The sequence below is a fragment of the Cynocephalus volans genome, chromosome 6, assembly GCF_027409185.1.
Source record: "Cynocephalus volans isolate mCynVol1 chromosome 6, mCynVol1.pri, whole genome shotgun sequence".
NCBI classification, from domain to species: domain Eukaryota; kingdom Metazoa; phylum Chordata; class Mammalia; order Dermoptera; family Cynocephalidae; genus Cynocephalus; species Cynocephalus volans.
Genome location: NC_084465.1, coordinates 132,070,347 through 132,093,571, shown reverse-complemented (window position 1 = coordinate 132,093,571; position 23,225 = coordinate 132,070,347). Strand labels below are relative to the sequence as shown.

Here is a 23,225-nt window from a genome sequence, read left to right as displayed (position 1 = left end):
CAGCTGTCCCAAAATGTCATATATTCCCCCTCACCCCTTTCTGGTCCACTATCTAATATGTGATCAAGTGTTGCATTTGTTATTTTGGCTCTATTCTCCTCTAATCTGTAATACTTCCTCAAGTCTGTCTTTTTCTTTCATGATCTTGACATTTTAGGGTGTAGTTCAGTTTCATATATCAGAGTATGGTGGTCAGGTATTTTTACTGATGCAGTCAATGTGTGGTAAAAAAAGAGAATGAGAGAAACAAGAAAAAGCTATTGGTTGCTTAGCAAAAGCTAAGGATTAACAGTAGTGAACCTGTGTGTTCAAAGTGATTGTTATATGATTTTTGTTTTCAAAACCAATACTAACACCAGTTAGATAGGGCATGCTGGTAGTCGAAATTTATGGAGGGCTGGCCAGTTAGTTCAGTTGGTTAGAGCGCGGCCTTGTAACACCAAGGTCAACGGTTGGGTTCCCCATACTGGCCAGCCAACAGCAACAATGACAAAAAGCTATGTCAATTGAAATTTATGGAGACATGAATTTAGATATTTTTCTCTTTACTGACCAAATATGGAGAACAGAGCTGTTTGAGAGGATGATTTTGCATATAACCCTTTTCTTGCAGTGAAAGAGAAAAATATGGAAGAGAGCAAAGCTTTGAAAATCTTTTCCAGAAGAGAAGTAACTTCTCAGGAGCTGAAACACCACTGGAAGATAGAGACAGTAGATACTTGACAACTGCTACATGTTTAGAACTGCCCTAGGAAGTGGGGAGAGGGATAGAAAGAAGTGGGGAATCTTGAATTGAGGACTGTATTATGTGGTTGTCTATATCCAGTCTTCAAAGGGATTGATTGATGACCACGCTTTTTTTTTTTTTTTTTTTTTTTTTAAAGACGACCGGTAAGGGGATCTTAACCCTTGACTTGGTGTTGTCAGCACCACACTCTCCCAGGGAGCAAACCGGCCATCCCTATATGGGATCTGAACCCGTGGCCTTGGTGTTAGCAGCACCGCACTCTCCCGAGTGAGCCACAGGCCAGCCCCGATGACCGCACTTTTGATTTGAGGTTTGAAACTTGGTCTCTGACCCATCTGAACTCTTACTTTAATTCAATTTGCAAGTACAAACATGTTCTTTAAAAATAATGGGTAGATAGGACAGTTGTCCTGTTTTGTCTTTGATTGCAAGTATAGGTTGAGTGTCCCTAATCTGAAAGGCCAAAATGGGAGATGCTCCAAAAACCAAAACATTTTGTGTGCTGACATGACACCACAAACACAAAATGTGTGTTTCATGCACAAAATTATTGAAGATATTGTATAAAATTACCTTCCGGGTATGCGTATATGGTGTATATGAAACATAAATGAGTTTTGTGTTTAGACTTGCATCCCATCCCCAAGATATCTCATTATGTATTTGCAAATATTCCAAAATCTGAAAAAATCCAAAATTCGAAATAATTCTGATCCCAAGCATCTTGGATAAGAGTTATTTTCTCGCTGTCATCAGCTCTTAGCACTGATCTCTAAATTAACACCCTTATGGAGAATACATTACAGATGGATATATATGCACACGTTGTAGCAGCTCTTCTCTGAAGAGTTGAAAACTGCACCCTGAATTTTAAAACTATACATTTTTACATAGGAGGCTTGGTGGCAGAGAAAGCAGGACTTTGAGTTTTGCATCTTATGTTTGACTTTAACATTGATTTACTGTGTACCTCAGTTGTCCAGTTGAAAAATGGGAAAATAGCAAATAAGCCTTTTTGTCTGAAGGCAAAGGAGCTGCCTTTGATTTGCTGTGGCATCCATTATTTTATGTTATGTGAAAAATATCAAAATAATAAATGGGAAGGAAAGAAAAACAGGAGAGGGAAGTTGGCAGTAAGGGGAGTACATTGCTGGTGGAAAATCACTTTAATAAACACAACATTTAGCCCTGTTAACCTGAGTGTCATTTTTCTCTTTTGGTGAACTCTGTAGGTTTACTTTGAGAAGGACTGCTTTGTGTTAAGTGGAAAACATAACAAAGGTCTTAAATATTAATTGAGCATTTGTTCAACTTGGCTGTTAAAAATCATATGGCAGAAGCAGTGGTTATACTTGTTTTGAAATTTTCTGGTCCGTGCCTCGAGGTGTTGAGACCAATGAATTTATAAACTCCTTGGAAATTTCTAATGTGCATGTGAACTTAGATTTCTATTCATGTCCTGGGATGTCAGAGGTGTGTGTGTGAGGAGGAGGACAAGGAATTTATAGGATATTTTTGAGGCATCACATCTTTTATGCAAATCTGGAAGCTTGGAGTTAGCAAGATAGATTTTTATTTTTATCCACATTTTATTTTCTGTTTAAAATATGAGATTTTTGAGAAATTGGAAAAAGGTATTAAGGCTTTCGACAGTGCAGGGTATTTTGGTTGACTACTTAAAAACTTCCACGTAGCATCTGTGATCCACTGTATGACAATTTATAGCATAGCACTTTATTTTTCCTGTTGTGGCTTTTGTGAGAAAATGTTTTCACTGTGCTGGGTGATTTATGGAAGATTACCCACGTTTTGTTTTGTTCATAACTAGTTAATGCTTTGCAAAATAATACATTTTGGACTTTGAGGATGGGTTTTTCATATGTGCTGAAATCACTTTGAATTCATCATCTCAAGAAGATACAGCCTATCCTTTCGTTGTTTCTTATTAACTGCTTCAGAGCCTTCATGGATAGCTAGGTAAAGCATTTATTTCTCTGAAGTTGAGCTGTGTTCGTGCTTGAGCTTTCTGAGAGCATAAATGCAGTGAGCTTTTGTTGATAAAACCTGTTGGATTTCTGGAGGAAGCAGCTGGAGTCTTTGGCTTGTTAACTAGCAATGATTCAAGTCTTGCAGATTGTGAAGGAGCTGGTGACACCATCAAGGCAAAAAGCAGCCACAGTGAAAGAAGGTAGGAACATCAGCAGAATGAACAACTGGAACACTCTGAGGCACTCAGAGGTTTTGATAAGTATCGACCTAAAGAACAGCTATAAAAAAGGAGTTTTGAGTTTTCATGCTCATGTGCTTTTGCTCTTGTGATATGGTATTTGAAAAGGATCAGGTAATGGCATAGTAGTTATCATGCCTCATTATTACTGTTTTTAGACCAAAAATTAGAAGCATATCATTTTATTAAAAGATGCAGAGAGTAAGGGGGAGGTTGTGACATTGCTGCTGCAACAGTATTCTTCGCATCATAAGATCCTCTTGTATTATGCATTTTAGAGGTGAAGAATAATTTCTTTAATTTCTTCTTTTAATTTTAAAATACAAATATTCATGGCAGAAATCAGAAGGGAACAAGCTAGGAGTCTGCCAAATATAGCTGGGCAAAAGAACTAGATGGTTTTTATTTGTGTGAATGGCTGATAAAATAATAGTTGTAACTATGAATTTAGCCAGTGGAAAATTTTATTGCCTTTTCAGTGAGTATTTTCTTCTCTTTATAATTATATGCTTAATCAATACTGTTTATATTAACAACAGTCCTATATTTATAGCATGTGTTTGGGACATGTTGAAATACATTTTCAGAAAATTTTTTAATTGCATATATTACTTACGTATCTTAAAATGAGTGAATGTAGATACATCTTTGAAGAAATACTTGTATATTTTGCTTTTAAAACATTTGAAATACTAAATCTCTAAAATGATAATTAGGAATTGGTTTTTGGAAAATACAGGCCATCAACTAAGTTGATTATATTGGCGATTTTACTAAGTTAATCTATGGGTTAAAATCAGTCATTTGATAAATTTGTGTATCAGCCTTTTCATATGTAAGATATATTATAGCATTTTGTCTTCATATGATTTGAATAGTATAAATATACTTCAGATGATATAAATATAGATTTTTCGAGGTTTTTTTCTTTAGCATGATCTGTGTTTTAAAGTAAAGCTTATGAGATTCCTTAAGTCCTACATAAAATGATTTAGGGTGATGGTGTGAAATAATATTGTGACATACAGTATAGCCAACCACATATGGAATATTAGAGCTGAAAGAAACCTTAGATATCTTTTGTCTAGTCTTTTCATTTTATGGAAGAACATGGTATTTAAATGATTGAACAAAAATGCATTTTCAAAAGCAGAGAAGCTATCGTCATTTACCTTTAAAAAGGTGACAATACTGTGTATGATACTTCACACTGATTTTCCTCCTATTTTCTACTTTATTTCTCCTCCCCTTTCTTTTGAAATAGACTATATTACCATCTCTAAAGAGCAAGATTCTAACAATTAGGCATTTTTTTAAAAGCTTACTAGTTTTACTATTTCAGGAGAATATAAATTAGTTAATTTAATCCCAATCTGTTTGAAAATGTCAGATTCGAACAGTTTGACCTTTACAGTCAGAATTTTTTATTGGATTATTTCTTCTTGTTTTTATGTTTTCAGTTACAATCATAGTTACTTGCAATGTATCCAGGGAAAAGAATAATATTTTTCCTGCCTTTCAAAGTATGTGTGTGTGTGTTTATGCACACTTATATACATATACATATATATATGTATATATATATATCATATGTGACAGGAAACACCATATAAATATAGAAAAGTTACCAAAAGGTACTATATATTAAAGTGATAGAATGGATTTTCTTCTCAGATTTTTTTCTTAGTTTTTAGGTAGTATTTTCTGTGACCAGGGAAAACAGAGGAAGCTTATACATAGATTTTTTTTCTTAGAAGTTTGTTCTTTCAAACAACCTCTTCTAATAGTATTCTTAATTATTTGGTTAACATATTTGCTATTAATTTTATCCTTCTGCAAAATATTGTTACACTTTACCAATTTTTAATATCGATAGTTTCTTTGAGAAAAGCAAAGTCATGCAAACAGATATAAAATGCTGCCCCAGAAGAAAAGGGTTTTTAATTCAATTCCTTAAAATATAGTATGGACTTGACTGGATGTAGAGAGAGTGTAGCATTTCCAAGTATTGTTTTCACATTAATATTAGTAAATAGTATGGAAAAATTGATTTGTGAGGTAAAAAATTGTCCTAGAAATATCAAAGTTGGGGATGAAATAATTACGTTTAGTTTGAGAAGTTATCATAAATTAGTTTTTTTTGTTTTTGTATGAGATGAGTCTTGTGGACTAGGGAAAGTGATGGGATGAGTGACTCTATGATAAAAGGAAAAATAAGTGGTCGCAGTTTTCTCCTTGAATGACCTTGGTGGCCTGCATCTCCAGGGCCAAGCCTGACTAGATTGGGAAGGCAAGATACTTACCATTGAGCAGACTGAAAAACAGAACCAAACAATCTATCTATTCAAATGTACATAAGGTATAAACGTAATTATGGTAGCTATGTGTGATTGAGGAGCCTGGTTTTCTCCTTTAAAAGCCTCATGTTTATTTGAATAAAATTGTTTTGAAAATAGTACATGCAATTGAGTTATTTGAGTTCCTTATATATCCTGGATATGAACCCCTGTTCAGATGTGTGGTTTGCAGATACTTTTTCCCATTCTGCTGTTGTCTCTTCACTCTCTTGATTGTTTCCTTTGCTGTGCATAAGCTTTTAGTTTGATGTATCCCATTTGTCAATTTTTGTTTTTGTTGCTTGTGTTTTTGAGGCGTTATTCAAAAAATTCTTGCCCAGACCAATGTCATGAAGCATTTCCCCTTTGTTTTCTTCTAGTAGTTTCATAGTTTCAGGTCTTACATTTTAGTCTTTAGTCCATTTTGAGTTGAGTTTTATATATAGTGAGAGATAGAGATCTAGTTCCATTCTTTTGCATGTTGCCATCCAGTTTTCTCAGCACCATTTATTGAAGAGAGTATCCTATCCACAGTGTGTTTTTGGTAACTTTATTGAAGATCAGTTAGCTGTTAAGTGTGTGGATTTATTTGAGGGCTTTCTATTCTGTTCCATTGGCCCATATGTCTGTTTTTATGCCAGTACTATGCTGTTTTGATTACTATAGCTTTATAGTATATTTTAAAGTCAGATAGTGCGATGCCTCCAAGCTTTATTCTTTTTGCTCAAGATTACTTTGGCAATTCAGGGTCTTTTGTGGTTCCACATGAATTTTAGGATTGTTTTTTCTGTTTCTGTGAAGAAAGTCATTGAAATTTTGATAGGGATTGCATTGAATCTGTAGATTGCTTTGGGTAGTATGGACATTTTATTAATATTAATTCTTCCAATCCATGAACATGGGATATCTTTCCATTTCTTTGTGTCTTCTTCAATTTCTTTCATCAATGTTTTGTACTTTTCATTATAGAGATCTTCCATCTCTTTGGGTAAATTTATTTCTAGGTATTTTATTTTATTTTTGTAGCTATTGTAAAAGGGATTGCTTTCCTTATTTTTTTCTGATAATTCACTACTGTTAAAATGCTACTGATTTTTGTATGTTGATTTTATATCCTGCAACTTTACTGAATTTGTTTATTAGTTCTAATAGTTTTTTGGTGGAGTCTTTAGGGTTTTCTTTATGTAAGATCAATCTAAATCAACATTGACAGATGAATGGGTAAAGAAAATGTGGTATATTTACACAATCGGGTACTTATTCAGCCTTAAAAAAGAATGAAATCCTGTCATTTGCAGCAGCATGCGTGAAACTGGACATCATTGTATTAAGTGAAGTGAGTCAGGCATAGAAAAACAAATACCGCATGATCTCACTTGTGTGGAATCTAAAAAAGTTGATCTCATAGAAGTAAAGAGTAGACTTGTAGTTGTAAGAGGCTATGAGGGCTGGGGGAAGTGGGAGGACGAGGATAGGTTCGTCAGCGGGCACAAAGTTACAAGTAGATGGGAGGAATTAGTACTAGTGTTTTAACACACAGTGGTGACTATGGTTAACAATAATATATTGTATATTTCAAAATAGCAAGAAGAGAGGATTTTGAACACTCTGCCAATTACATGTATTGAAATGTCACACTGTACCGTATAAATGTGTGCAATCACTGTGTCAATTAAAAATTAAAAAACAGGGGCCGGCCCCGTGGCGCACTTGGGAGAGTGCGGCACTTGGGAGCGCAGCGGCACTCCCGCTGCGGGTTCGGATCCTATATAGGGATGGCCGGTGCGTTCACTGGCTGAGTGCGGTGCAGGTGACACCAAGCCAAGGGTTGCGATCCCCTTACCGGTCACAAAAAGACAAAAAAAATAAAAAAATAAAAAATAAAAAAACAATAAAAGAAAAATAGTACATGTTTCTCTTGTTAAACAGAAGTATGTTAAATATGAATATATCTTCATGATTCAGGTTCTTCATTTAATATTTTTGGTAGGTTGGAAAACCTGATGACCAAGTTTATTAAAATTATTCCTAAAATAAGAGTAGATTTTGATTGAGGCCCTGAAGGACTCCTCTATTAGTAAAACATATGAGCTTTGCTATCTGTCCTGGCCTTTTCATCCCCACTTTCTTCCTTAGCACCTCTCCTCTAGATTATTACAGTAGTCTCTTCATTCATTTTATTTGATGAACATGCATCAAGCACTTACCACATCTTAGATTCAAGGGTATAAAGACGTATTCAAGGATTTCAAATACATGTGGGTCAGAAACAAAAGTCAGTAATTAAATTGTATGATAGGTGTTGTGGTAGACAAGGTGTGTTGGGAAATCCAAGGGGGAAGTACTTAACTGTTGCTGGTTTGGTAATGAGGCGAGTGAAGGAATTAAATTCTTTGATGAGGTGACCAGTGCTCTCATTTGAACCATGTCTCAAAGAATGCATAAAGGCTAGCTAGCCAGAGGTAAAAAGAGAGCATGAATAAGCATCCCAAATGAAAGAAATAGCATATAGTCATGGAGATTAGAGAAAATGTGTTGGAAAAAATGCAGGTTGTTAAGGATGACAAGAAAATAAGTGAAGGGTGGGGAGTAGTGGTAGAGATGAGGTTGGATGGGAGCTCAGGTGTCCAGACATGAAGAGACCATGTAAAAAAGTTTGGACATACTCTTTCAGTGATAGTGGGAGGAGGTGAGAAGACGACGGGTCATTTAACTCTGTGCTCCATCCTTCCATTGCTTTCCGAAATAGGTTTCTGAAACAATTTGCCGTAAAATGTAGAATTTGGACTTAACTTGTATTTCTCACTGTGTCACTAGATCTTTCTTTGCACCCTCTCTGCCAGCTACATCAGAATACTTGCTGATTCCCAAACATGCTGCTTCATCTGGATGGCAAGTCCTTCCCTTCCTTCTCCAACAATTAAATTCCTTATCAGATCAGCCTTCGAGGCTCAAATGCTATCTACCCTCACCAAAAGACTCCCCTGCTTTGTAGGTTGGAATTAATCATTACTTTCTTGTATCCTCTTAGCATTTTGCTCTTCCTTCTATTACCCTTTAAATTCTATACATGATGATATACTCACCGAATTCACCAATAAATGTTAGTTGCAGTACATGTTTTGGTTTAGTAAACATTTTTACTGTCATTCTCTTTTTTAGCTATGTTTTAAATAGTTCAGGTTGTCATAAAATGGTCTCAGATAAGAGAAATATGATAGCTAATAACTTAAACAATGGACAGAGAAATATGTTCATGAACCCTTTTAGATATTTTGTAAAGGTCTTATAAATAATGGTTTTCAGCTTATATTTAAAAGGTACCCATATTTTGTTCCATATGTTGATTATTTGCACTTGAGAAACCGAAGTCATAGAATCTCATAAACTTTATTTAGATCTAGGTTTGGAGTTCTTTATGATTTACAAAGAGTTTTGTGCTCTTGACCAAAAAAGAAGATACAACAGTAAGAATTATTTAATGAGAACTTGAGAAATGGTTGCTTGTGACAAACACTGTTTGTTCATCACGCACCCCATATCAATGCTCCCTTAAATCTTTACTAATAACAGAACTTTGTTTTTGTTTGGAGTGATATTGTGCTCAGTTAAAAAAAACCAACAAATGAATTCCATTTCCTGAGGTGTAAGCAAAAGCCTGCTGAAAATTTCTGAGAAAGTTTTGCCTTCTGAAACAGTTGTCACCTCTGCTTCCTTGTTACATCCTTCTTTATACCCTGGATATGAATGCAATTCCTAGAGTTGTAGCTGTCATAATGTGACCATGAGGACAAAAGCAACATGGTAGAGGAGAAGTATAGAAGTCTTGCATTTCATGACGCCAGTAGCACTAATAAACATTTGCACCAACCCTGACTTATCTCTAGACTTCTTGGTTTATTACTTGCAGTCAAAGTAATCCTCACTAATATGTGAGGATAACGCAGTGTGATAAAGGGTAAGAGTAGAAACAAAAGTGTGTCATTTAAAGTCTTTTAGTACACTTTTTTTTTTTTTAAAGATGACCAGTAAGGGGATCTTAACCCTTGACTTGGTGTTGTTAGCACCACTCTCTCCCAAGTGAGCCACGGGCTGGCCCTAGTATACAGTTTAAACACTGTTACAAAGTACTTTGCTCTGCACTGGGATTGGGCAGTCTTAATGAGGAGTAGCATATACTAGAAGGTGAAACACAGATATGGCCATTATAATGTGGTAGGAAGGATACTGATGATTTGAGTCAGAAGACCTGTGATCTAGTTTTAACCTCATGTGACTTTAGGCAAATCAGTGAATGTCTGTCTGTCACAGTGTGTTCCATGTATTATTATATGATTAGATGTTCTCTAAGTCTCATAGAGCACTGACATTCATATTCTACTTCATTTCTTAGAGCCATTTTTGTTTTTTGTGGTAACCTCTTGGATTACGATATCAATTCATAATGCCTACTTGACTGTGTTTACTCATTCCATACATGCACAGGCTCACACACCGATAAACTGGGTTTCAGTAGTCTTAGAAAGTTGTGTATTTGGGTTAATTATAAATAGCTTTTAGAGATTTTCACAATTGCTGCTAAGTTGATCCACAGATATGCAAGTGATTTAATGAAGTAGAAAGGCAGCACAGAGGAGGGTACTTAAGAGCTTGGACTCTACTCAGGTGGATTGGGGGCTCAATCCTGGATTTGCTAACTTATTAGCTGAGTAAACTTAGGCAAGTTACGTAACTTCCCTGTGCATCACACTCTTTATCTGAAAAGCAGGGATAATAATAGAATGGACTTCCCAAGGGTGTTGTAAGGGTTGCATGATATAATGCAACTATAATTGTAAGGACTAAATGTAAGCTGCTGCTAATATTTTTTTTGGTTTTGTTATTTTTATTATTGTTGATATTACTATTGTTGTTGTTGTACTCTTGATCTCTTACATGGCCAATAACTTGTTTTAGGTGTTTATTTCTGGGGCAGAATATAAGGCCTCTGTGGACAGTGGTCTGATTCAATATAGTGATGTTCATTAATTTTTATAATAGTGTCAGTTCATTTGTTCTTGGAAAACTTTAAGCAGTGCACTTATTCTTTAAGTTTAGAAATATAGTGTTTGAAGTCAAAATTTTGTGTGTGTTGTGGGCAGTTAGTTTATAAAAGTTTTATCAATACTTTGTTTTAGGGAGATGTATGTAGTACAGATCATAATTAATAACCTGTTTTTTAAAAATATTATTTTAAAGAAAAGCGAGCCCATTTTATTTAGCTTATTGGTCCAGTATATCATTGTCTGAACTATGGTGAAGAGTTTGTGAAGTAAGGTGGTGGATTTTGCAATCAGTCATTGCTAGAAACTCTAATTTTTTGAAAGGTTCTCTTTAAATTGTTTAAACTTTTAAAATGGTAAAACATATACTTCTTATTTGTCAATTAAAAAAATAAAATAAATTTAAAAAAATTTACTGCAGTGGACTACCTGAGTAACACTTCTGTCTTGCTTGTTGCTGAGGCTACGAGTAAGGTAGTACTGCATGGCAATTAAGAGTATGGTCTGAATTCTCCAATATGGTAGCCACTAGCCAGATTTTAAATCATTAAAATTAAGTAAAGTTAAAAATATGGTTTCTTAGTCTTACTGGTCACATTTTACATACTCAATAGCCACACTGCAGAAAGTTCTATTGGAGAGTGTTGGATAGATGGATAGCCAGATTGCCTGGGTTCAGATTTTGAATCCATTCCTTACTAGGCATGTAACTTTGAGAAAATTATTTAATTTCTCTGTGCCTCAGTTTCCTCATATGTAACAGTATACAAAAATTCTCATAAAATTATTAATGTAAATTAAATGAGTCAACATTTGTAAGATGCTTCCAACAACACCTTACACATAGTGTGTGTTAAATAAGCAAATGTGAATAGTGTTGAGATTTATTATGCTTTATAGTTTACTAATGTGTATTGATATCCTTTTGTCCACAAAGTATCTTTTATTGCCCTTTGAGAAAATATTAATATATGTCAACCTGCTTGAATGCATTTTTCATTTTTATATTTTACCACAATTTAGAATGTTCCTGTCACATACTCTAGCTTTAAAATTTATTATGAGTGCTCACTGCTTTTAGGATGAAGTACAGTCTCGTTTGACAGGCATCTTGAGAGTTCCAGCCTTTCCCTCCCAACTCATTCTCACTACCATCCAATTCTAACCCTTTGTTCCATTGTCCAGTTAATCCTTTCTGCCTTTGTTGTTAAAAATATTTAATGGTGATGGCTTCATCTCTTCAAGTGGTATATAAGCTCTCCCAGAATGTGTAGCGTTATCTGTGCATATAGTAAATGCTCAGCATATGCTCGTTGAATAAAAGAATCTTCAGTTTTTGAAATGCAATCTGTATTTCTATTAATATCAAACCTACATTTGTTCAAGTAACCTCTGAAGTAAAGGCAATCCAAAGCCCATTCTGCCATCTGTGATGGCAGTATCAGAAATGTGCTCCTTCTCACAGCCTCTCTGCCTCCATCCATATTTGTCTCAATGGTGAGGGGGCTGGGTAATAGGGCTGATCCCTACAGTTCATTACCCAGGACACGGGGACATGCAAATCATTTGTAAACAGTTGTAAAGGTTTTTTTGTAAACAGCTTCTGGATGACATTCTTAAAGGATGTTGATTTTGTCTTGGTTTCTCACTTCTGTACGTTATCAGCCATGTTTGTTGGTCTGCTGTATGTTGTTTCTTTCTGTGTTCTTCCTGATTATGCTTTTTACATGATTGTAACAAAGCACAAATGGTAAACATCAAAAAGAAAAGATACCACCTTATATAACAAGCGAAACTTAGTTTTTAATGTTTCTATAATAATGACATCTTGGTATGATTTAGGTTATTTTTCACCTCCCATATGAGAGAAAATCTGTAAAAACTTGAACTTAATTTAATGTCTTCTGTAGAATGATGTATACCTATGGTGTAGTAAGATTATACAGAATTCCCATTTATTATCATGAGTTTCTTAATATATAATAATATCAATGGCAAATCCATAATTAACCTATTGATAGCTGCTTTTTGGATTGCATGTACTGTCACAAATTTATGTTGTGCAAGTTACCTTGTATTATTTTGATGGAGAAAGGAGTGGATATTATAAAACCAGTAATATGAATCAAATTTATGTATGGTCTTGCAGTATAATAGAAAGTGCTCAAACATCTTCAGAGACACTGGTTCAATATCTTGTGGTACTTTCTCAGGTTTTTTAGAGGTGGCACAGGGAACTGGTAGAGCAGAGGAACCAAGTTCCACTTGGAAATAAGTTAGAGTAGCTCTTTGAGTATATCTCTACTTATTACATTATAGCATATATATTTATGATTATTTTTTAAAGTGCTGTGTATCTTTTATTAAGGTGTGAGCTTCTTGAGGGCAAGGACTGCAGTTCATTCATCTTTTGGAGAAAAGTTAATTCTGAAGAGTGTAGTCGTTCGTGTGCTTGCCTGATAATCATTTCTCTATAGCTTATATCATTGAAGTGATGAATGCACATATGGATAATAGACAATTGATAGATTTAATCAGTTGTCTAATTACCGAGAGGATTCAATTCTTGCTTTATTGAAAACAATTATTACTGAAACAGACTGCCCAGTAGACATTATGAACATTCTCTAGAGAACAATTAGGATTGCAATGAGTTATTTTACTTGGAGTACTATTTGGAATTAAATGTTTGTTTGTATCACTATCTTGTTATAATTTAAATGTAATTTAAGTGTGCTGAAGTGTCTTCATTCAGATAACTTGTTACCCTTTAAAAATAGGCTTCTTGAGTATTGTTTCTCTCTCATTTGGCAGACACCAGATGCAGTGATTAATAAAGGTCATTATGCTATTTAGTCGTGGAGAGCTTTTAATGACTATTACCTGAACATCTGCTAGTTTCATCACTGCAGTTACCAGAAACATCTAACAAGATATAGATGTTGTGCTTTGAAACAAATCTTGTTTAAACTAATCTAAATTACTACTTAAGAACATTTGAATATTTCTTAACTTTTAAATAATTGTGAGAGAGCCCTTATCTTTTTGTAAAGTGAACAGTCCAAAATGTCAATGAAAACACTGCTTTGGAATGGCTATCCTTGATAATGCTGGCTTCCTGCAGGCTGAATTCTCAGTGGCTGAATTGCCTGTGTGCAGAATTGTTGGTGAAGCAGTGGCTTTCTCATGCATTCTGATTATCATGTGAAACCTTGACTTGGAGTGCAGCTTAAAAGAAAGAAAAACTTTATCCAGACTCTGCTGGGAGAAAGTTGAAAAGCAGAGAATGGGGGTATTAAGGGGTTTTCAAAAACAATGCCATGTACTTTTTAAAAAAACTTTTTATTTTGAAATAATTACATTTTTATAGGAAGTTGCAAAACATAGTTCAGAGAGGTCCCATGTACCTTTATTCAGTTTTCCCCAATAGTAACATTTTTACATAACTTTAGTTAAATACCAAAACCAGAATATTGATATTAGTGCATTCCATAGACTGTATTTAGATTTCGCCAGTTTTAAATGCACGTGTTTGTGTTGTATGCAGTTTTATCACGAGTGGATTTGTATAACCACCATCAGGATCAAGATTACAGAAGCGTTCCATCACCACGGATTTCCCTGCTGCTTCTGTTTATAGTTACACCCACTCTCCTCACCCTCCCTGCCCTTCCCTAACCCCTTGCAACCACTAATTTGTTCTCCATCTGTATAATTTTGTCATTTCAAGAATGTTATATAAATGGAATTATATGTTACTTTTGGGGATTGGCTTTTTTCCCTTATTATCCCTGAAAATTCTTTCATGTATTGATAGTTTGTTTCTTCTTATTGCTATGTAGCATAGCTTAGTATGAATGGACCAGAGTTTGTTTAACCATTTACCCATTGAAGAATATTTGGATTGTTTCAAGTTTTTGACTTTTGCAAATAAAGCTGCTGTAGACATTCATGTACAGGTTTTTGTGTGGACATAAATTTTCATTTCTCTGGAATAAAGACACAGGAGTGTGAATTGGTGGATTGTATGGTAAATGGATGTCTAGTTTTTCAAGAAACTATCAAAAAACCCAATACTGTTATTTTCCCAAAACTTATTTACTAATGCCTAATGAAACTGAGACACTGAGAAATTAGTCATTTCACATATGATTTTGTTCTACAGAATTCCATGTTTACAGATGAAGAGACAGCCAAGTGAAATTTTGGCAGATATAACGGACTTTACAGAAGTACAATTGGCTAATAACACATGAAAAGATGTTGAATGTCACTCATAATTAGAGGACTGTTTAGTGTTAGAATTACATTTAGATGCAAGTAATTTAAAATCTGGCTGAGTAGCTGAAATAGTCCAGGATATGCGGACTCAGCAGGGGAGTTACAGTGGCCAAGTAGTGCCTTGAGTATGAGTCCCTTTTTGCTTTTCTCCTCAGCCACACTTAATCTTTGTCCTCATGGTTGCAAGCATCTCCATCCTTAGGTCCAAGAGCCAGGCCAAAAGAAGGAGGAAAAGGGGAAATCCAGAATGGGTGTCACCTGTATAAGGAAAGCAAAAGCTTTTCCTTAAGCTATCAGCCAGAACTGTGTCACATGGCTACTGCTAGCTGCAAGGAGGGGCTGGGGAAGCAAGTATTTTTTAACTTGAAACATTCTTGCTGAAAAGATTGGGGTTCTGTTAGGAAGATGTGGGAGTATTGGATAGGAACTAGCAATGTTTGTCTGAGAATGCAATATAAAGAATATTGAAATATCGTTTGCCTAAGACTGGCTAAAATTAAAAAGTGTGAATAACGTTCGGTGTGATGGAAGGGGCACTCACACATTGTTGGTGAGAGGACAAGTCAGTATACTTTTTTGTTGGGCAATTTGCATTCTTTATCAAAATTAAAAATTGTCTTTTATCTGGCCCATCAATTCTGGTCTGTGATTCAGTATTCTGTAGAAATACTGTTCCTGCAAATGTTTACAAAGATAAACAGCATGCACAAAGATCTCTGCTGTAGCACTGTTTACATAATACCAACCCACTAGAAACTGTTAGTAGAAGAAAGGTTAATCTGTTATGGTATATCCATATAGCAGAGTACAGTACATCTAGCCATTAAAAAGAATAAGCTTGATTTATCTGAACAGACCCGGAAAATACCTGTGAAATACATTTGAGTAGAAAAAAAAATTGCACAACAATATTCATAGTGTGGTTCTATTGCCTGCCATTCCGTACATATGGACATGTTTGTATGTGATCATGTGTGCACACACATGCCCGTGTGTGTATGTGTGTGGTATGATTGTATCTGTTTTGGAACATGCAGAGGAGAAAGATTTTATGGAAACATACCAAAAACAGTTAACATTGGGGAGTAGGTTTGGGAAGGGGGTGTGGGAGAATAGATTTCACTTTTCTTTATACATTTCTGTATTGCTTGAATATTTTGCAAGCATGTATTAATTCAATTAGGAAATGAAGTATTCTACAACGTGGATATTTTGGATGCTTGAAGCACAAATATATTTTAACTATTCTGGATGAAACTACTTAAAATTTTATTTTACCATCTTATGACAGAATATACTAAATACTTTTTTTTAGTAACTTAGGGTCTGATGAAATATTCAGGACTGCTTCAGTAGATTCAGAATAGATTTAGATTAAATGCTTTTTAATTCTTTTTTCTTTTTTACTATCAGACAGGGAGTTATTTCTTGTACGTTATGTTTATCTGCCTATAATAGTTTTTTTTCTATTTCTAAGTTTCAGCTTCTAGTCTTCTTTGACTTGGGAATGAAGCGACCATCAACTTGGCTTTAATCATGTCTAAAAATCATTCTGGATAGAAACAGGACAAATTGGTTCTGAGTGAAGGTTTTGAGAGACTTGTTTATCTAACAAACTTTAATTTCTTGTTGTTTGCATATCCATTTTTTACTATTTAGAGGCCTTTCCTTTTTTCTTCTTTGTTTACCTTTGGGTCTCAGCTATGTTTTAGATGTTTCAGATAGATTGATAAGTTAAGTGTTGCTGAACCTAGGAAACTTTTAGAAACATATAACCCAACAGGGTTGCTTCATCTTTTAGAGAAAAGTTATTTCAGTACAAAGGAAAAGGGTGTAGGGTGTTTTAGGGCAGAGTTATATAAGAAAAAAGCCCCCAAACCTTAAGATATTTGTATTTTTTTCCTGTTCCTTAATAGTAAGATGGCTCTTGCCTTTGCTGACAAGTTGATAATTAACCTTGTGTAATATAATGTCTAGAGCATACAGCTAAGACTAGGTTTTGAATTCTGGTGCTGTCATGCACTAGCTGAGTAATCTTTCTTTATCTTTCTTTCTTTCTTTTTTATTTCGTGGTGGCTGGACCTTGGTTGTCTTTTCTTTTTCTTTTGTGGCAGCTGGCCCATACAGGGGTTCCAAACCCTTGACCTTGGTGTTATAACACTGTGCTCCAACCAACTGAGCTAACTGGACAGCCCTGAGTGATATTTCTGATCCTCAGTTTTCTTACATTTAAAAGCTTATTTTGCTTAATATTAATACATGTTTTTTAATTGCCTAGATGATAAATTTAGAAATTACTGTGAGAATTAGATGGAGATTGTTTATCAATATATACAGCATGGAGCAAGTACTCAGTGACTGTTGTTATAAAAGATAATGGGAAACTTGAGATTTGCAGAACATATAGCACTTTTTGAAAAACAAAACAAGGCTTTTTTTTTTTTTTTTTTTTTTTTTTTAGTTTTTAGTTTTTATAGAATTATTATCCTCAGTGCAGAGAACTTGGACAGCATAGAACACACAAGGAGATTAAAAAAAAATCCACTGTAATCGCCTTATTCAGAGAAGACCTCTGTTAATATTATATTATCTATCATTCCAGTCTTTTTCCATGTGCAAATAATACTTTATATACTTGAACCTGAATCCTCAGAACAACCTGGCATGGTGTGGTCATATTCCAGTTTTGTAAATAAGGAAAATGAGCTAATAAGTGATAGAGCTAGTACTCATAATTAGAACTGATGCCCCATTGGAACAAAGTGGGGCTCCCCATGGAGTTGAAAGCAGCTATCTGTCTCCATAATCAGTTTATAACAATTTATGTTTATAAAATGTTTGATCAAAGTACATGGTTGTACTTTGTGACTACTTAAGAAAGTGGAATAGGTTTGGGCTTAATGCATTGTTTTTCCAAATATTACTGTAGTATAATGTTGCTTAGATGATATGCATGTGTTTGGAGCTCCCTAAATGTTAAATTGCAGAAATAGAGGTCAAAATGAGACTTCATACTACCTCAAAGTGGTTATAACTCTCCAAACTGTACTAAGTCTTACTATTGTGCTTAGGATGCACTATGTGTACATTTTGGATATTGAGTTACTGAATAGTTTAGAAGATGGTCTTAAAGTTGCTATTTTATTGTACTAAAAAAATGACAAAGTAGGCTATATCCTCATTTTTATGGTATTTTTGTAATTTTAATTTCCCTGCCTCTGTGTCTTCAGGGTTATTTGGATCAGTAAGTGTAGCCTTTAATTTAATATCCTAGAGGATTTACACATTTATTTGTAATCTTCAGAAAGTCCCTTGTAAACTAGTCTGTATATCATATTGAGTGTACTGCATATACAGTACCTGGGTACATGTACGTATGCGAGCGCGCGCGCGCACACACACACACACATCTGTTTTCTTAAGAGGACTTACTTTCATTGCTCTATTATACTTGGACCTTTAGAGAATTTGACAGTCTCTCATTTCCAATATTTCGAAAATTGTACTGTTAATGATTACAGAGGTATATAAACAAACTTGACTTAATGGCTTGTATTGCTTTTCTTTCTTTTTTTTTTTTTTTTAAAGATGACCGGTAAGGGGATCTTAACCCTTGACTTGGTGGTGTCAGCACCACGCTCACCCAGTGAGCTAACCGGCCATCCCTAGATGGGATCCGAACCCGTGGTCTTGGTGTTAACAGCACCACACTCTCCTGAGTGAGCCACGGGCCAGCCCCTCTTGTATTGCTTTTCTATGATTTTTTTTAGAAGTAGGTTTTTAAAAAAAAATCACGTTGCAGTTGATCTAAGTAGGTCATCTAGGCAATTATAAAACATGTACTAATGTTAAGCAAAATAAACTGTGGTTGGTTGTGGATATTATACTTCAAATTTGTACTTAAAAAACTACAGGAAAAAAAAATTCCCTGTATTTGCTCTATGTTTTTAGCAGAGGAGGGGTGGATCTGTTTGATTTTTTTAAGATATTTCTAAATAACTTCAGTATGGTATTACTGTCAATTTGATTGGGATTAAGTGGATATAGTTTATTAAAAGTTAAAGAGGTAAATAGATGTGATAATTTACATGATGGTGATAAAGAGCCGGATGTGTTCAAGGAAGAAGAACGGTATGGCTTGACTATGAGATCTGTGGATGGGGAATGGTAGGAGATGTATTTGGACCACAGACTAGGACCAGACTGCCAAGGTTTTTTTATTTTTATTTTTTAACACATTGGAGTTTATCCTATAGATGTCCAGGTGTAGACATACAGAAAACAGTAGGATATGAGTTTAGTTTTCAGGGAGTATTGGGGTGTAGGAGCATAGATATAGGACTCATCATTTGAGGAATGGGTGTAATCACTCATGGGAGTATATGTTGAAAACAGGGAGAGAAGACAAGGAGAGAAAACTGAAGAAAGGCTGTTAGTAAAGGAGATAAGAATGTTAGGATATTGCTGTAGAATGATAACCTTGAGATGATGGTGTAGCAGACATTCTGATGTCCATGGGTATTAGTGCATATACTTGTAGAAGTGGAATTTATTTGGGGGGCAAAGGAAGAGGGGAGGAAGAGGCCAGGGCTTCCAAGTTGTTTTGGTAGTTAAATCACCTGTCACTTTTCAATGGGTTTTTGCCATCTTTACACTCATTTTGTTTGTACCTGTGCAGCTGAATGTGGCAGGAAAATTCTCCACAACCTCTGACTAGATGTACTTTAAATTCAAGATTGTGAACTTTGGGTAGGCTTTTAATGCTGCCTGACAGTCATACTATATTACCCTACTTCATTCATTTAGGTGGCTATTTCAGTTTTGCTCCTTTTCTCAAACCTTCAGCATCTCTTCTCCATACCTAATTCTTAGCTGTTTATCTTGCTTTCTTCCTTGCTGAGAAACCTGAAGCTAATTGCTTCAATGGACTAACAGACCAGCACTGTCAGAGCTGCCTGCATCAAATCAACTGAACTCATGTACTCTGCCTGTTGTTACCATAGATGAACTATCTGTGCTCCTATGTAAGGCTGCCCCTCTCCTTGTTCTCCACTCCTGAATATTGCTCACTCAGTTCTTTATTCTTCCTCTTGTTTCATCAGTTTTCCTCCTCTAATGGATCATTCCCATCATTATATAACATGCTGTTACTTCTCCCATCAAGTGAAAAAAGACATCATTTGAGTGTACTCCCTTTGCCAGCAACTGTTCCAATTCATTCTCTTCTCCCGTTTGCAGTAAAACCCCTACACAGAGTTGTCTCCATTTCCTCCTCTTCCATTTTCTTTTAAATCCACTCTAGTCAGTCTTGCATCTCCATGATTCCCGCTTAACATTGGAGATAATCCAATTGAAAACTTTCTTTTTTAAAATCATGTCTTATTTGAATTAGAATATGTTATTCGCACTGCTTTAAATGCCTGTGTTAAGTATATTTAGAGAAATATGTAGACTTTACCATCCATCTATAGTTGTTGTGCTTGTATAATAAAAAAGTATTAAAAATGATAATGAATTTTAATAGCAGTATTAAAAATGATAATGAATTTAAATTGTTAAATATTGGGTTTTATATTTGCTGGCTTTACAATGCTGGACTCCATATCTTTCTTTTTATGACTGTTCCTTAATCCTTCCTATTACGAAGAAGTTGTCTAGTTTTAATTAAGCAGATGCTTTCAAGTTTTCTCTCTAATATGTTGAATAAAATTGTGAATGGATACTTGAGCTGAGTGAGCATGAAAACAATTAGCATACAGGAACTTTTCTAGAAAGAAAACAAAATATCCAGCAAAGTTAATCTGATGTATAATTCATGATATCCATAATTGTAGCTTTTAGTAATCTGTTAAAGATTCTTTTAAGAATATGAAGTTGTTCTAAAATTCTTCTAAAATCCTCTAGTTCTATGACCCAGTGGGAAGTATTGTCTTTGCTTGCAAGGAATATGCAAAATTCAGGTCCTCAGTTGGCAATTACCCTTGAAATTGAGAGCCAGATTGATAGACTCAAAAGTATTGATGTGATCAATTTATCATTAGAGGTCTAAGACTCTCTCTGACCTCTCTCTACATTGCAGTCTCCCACTGTGGTGTGAATTTGTCAATTTTTTTCTGTAAATTCTGCCAATTTTTGCTTTATATGTTTTGAAATAATGTTATTAGGTTTTATACTTATGTCTTCCTCAAAGATTGATTCTTTTGTTGCTATGAAATGTTCCTTTTTATCTCTAGTGATGATTCTTGCCTAAGTCTACTTTGTCTACCATGAGTACAGTGACAGCAGCTTTCTTTAGCTTCATATTTGCATGGTATATCTTTCCCATTTTTCTACTTTCAAACTTTCTGTGTACTTATATTTAAGATATCTCTTTTCTAAGTAGCATACGTCTATTCTTTACATTTCATCTAATTACCTTTATCCTGTAGTTGGTGTGTTTAGTCTGTTTTCATGTTATTGTCATGTTTGGGTCAAAATCTGACTCTGTTTCTATCTTTCTCCCTATTTTAAATCCTTTTCTCTGTCATTTCTTGCCACCTTTTAAATTATTCAAATAATTTTTATTATCCACTCTCACACTTGCTAGTTTGTTAGTTATAAATTCTTTTCTTATTTTTTAGTGTTATCTTAGATTACATTATTTATCCTTGACTTATTAGAATATATAATAAATTAATACTGGTACACGTTTCCCTGAAAAATCTAAGAACATTAAAGTAGTTAACTCCTTTTATGTCCTGTTTGCCTTTACAGTTATTGTTGCTCTATGTTTTAATTCTACATATATTTTAAACCCCATATATTTAATATCCATATAATTACTGTTTCTGTTTTTCTTTATTTCTTCCTTCATGTCTGTTCATTTATCAGGGCTAATAATCATCTGCTTGAAGAACTGCTTTTGTTATTTTAATGAATGTATGCTGACCATTAAATATCTCAGTTGTTTATCTGGAAATGTCTTTATTTTTTATTCAGTTTTGAAGGATGTTTTCAAAATTATTTGAAATCCCAAGCTGTTGGTTACTTCAGCATTTTAAGGGTGATATTTCATTGTCTTCTGACTTTCACAGTTTCTTTTTAGAAATTTGCCATGAGTCTTATTGCTGCTCATTTGAAAGTTGTCTTTTTCTTGGACTGCTTTTTAAGATGCCTTCTTTGTCTTTAATTTTTGGAAGTGTTGCTCTGATGTGTCCAGTTATGTTTTTCTTAGTATTCATCCTGTTTGGGGTTTGTTGTGCCTTTTGAATCTGCGAGTTATTATTCTTGCTTATTAGCTCTTCAAAAACTGCTTCTGCACAATTCTTTTTCTAGGGCCCTAATGCCATTTATATTAGACCATGTTCTTGTATTGCATATGTCTCCTATGCTCTTCTATGTATTTTCCATCCTTTTTTTCTCTTCTTGTTTCGGACTATATATTTTCTACTGATTTGTCTTCTAGATCATTAATCCTTTCTTCAGCTGTGTCTAATCTGTTGTTAAGCCTGTCGAGTTTTTAATTTCAGTAATTATATTTTTCAGTCCTAGAATTTTCATATGATTCTTAAAAGAATGTCTTGCCTTGTGGATCTATCTCTGTTTTCTTTTCTTTCTTTCTTTTCTCTCCCTCCCACCCCCGATACTGTTTCTTCAAATGCCTGGTAATTTTTCATTGAATGGCATATAGTCCATTTGAAAAATTTGTTGAGGTTTTGGATAAGCTTAAAAGCTCCTGGCAGTTAGTTAGAGAAGGGGTAGAGCAACCTAGTCCAGTCATGTTTGAGCTGTTGCAAGTCTGAATTTCAGTATTATTATAAGGCCTCATTTATTTCTAGTTCTCCATTAATCCTAAGATATAGTCATCTAGATTTCTCAGCTGAAAGTCTAGGGGGTTTTTACCAGGCTCCTGCCTCCTTGGTAATTTCTGAACTCTTAATTTTTATGTTCTCAGGACTGTGAGACTGCCAAAATCTCTGTTTAGCTTTTTAACTTCTCATTGCTATTCTCTGTCTGACTTCTCTCAGTCTGTGCTGCTTGTGAATGGGCAAATGTATTGAGGAGTTAGGGGGCTCAGATTTTGGTCTGACTTCTCTCTGCTTTTTTTCTCTGTGAGATCTTGGCTCTTCATTCTTTCGCTCATGACTTGTGCTCTGAGCTCCAGTTTTTGTCTCCCAGCCATGTGAAACAGTGTAAACTCTTTTTGAATTTTCTACCTCTTAGCAGTTTTTATTTAGGGCAGCATTGTTACTCTTTTTTTCCCCTTGTGGACTCCCCCTCTTGCCGTCCATCTTCCTTCATTCTTACTGTCTGCAATACAAATGTGGTGGCTGGAGATCCAGTAACCATCTTTGGACCATGAGGTGGCTTTAAGGATAGAGGCCTTAAAGAGTATAGGGGAGGAGAAAGACTGAAGGATCCTGGATTCCTGTTGACCCTAGAGTCCCCATATTACACCTGGATGACACATATCTAGATTTCTTAGACAGCAGGAGAGAAATCAACATCATGTCTTATTTTAGCTTCACTATTTTAAGTTTTGTTTATACCAAAGCAAATCTAATACTAATTAATAGAGTGAGGGTTTAGTGAATGGCTGTAAATATATATTC

The 23,225-nt window shown here is 34.8% G+C and overlaps 1 protein-coding gene across 1 annotated transcript in view; it reads left to right on the top strand.

The window, feature by feature from the left end:
• The first annotated feature begins 2,863 nt into the window (after positions 1–2,863).
• The window catches only part of USP6NL (USP6 N-terminal like), a 119,595-nt gene continuing 99,233 nt past the window's right edge, over positions 2,864–23,225 (top strand). Inside the window, exon 1 of the mRNA XM_063100511.1 lies at positions 2,864–2,936. Coding sequence (XP_062956581.1) covers positions 2,864–2,936 — 73 coding nt within the window. The remainder of the gene's footprint in view (positions 2,937–23,225) is intronic.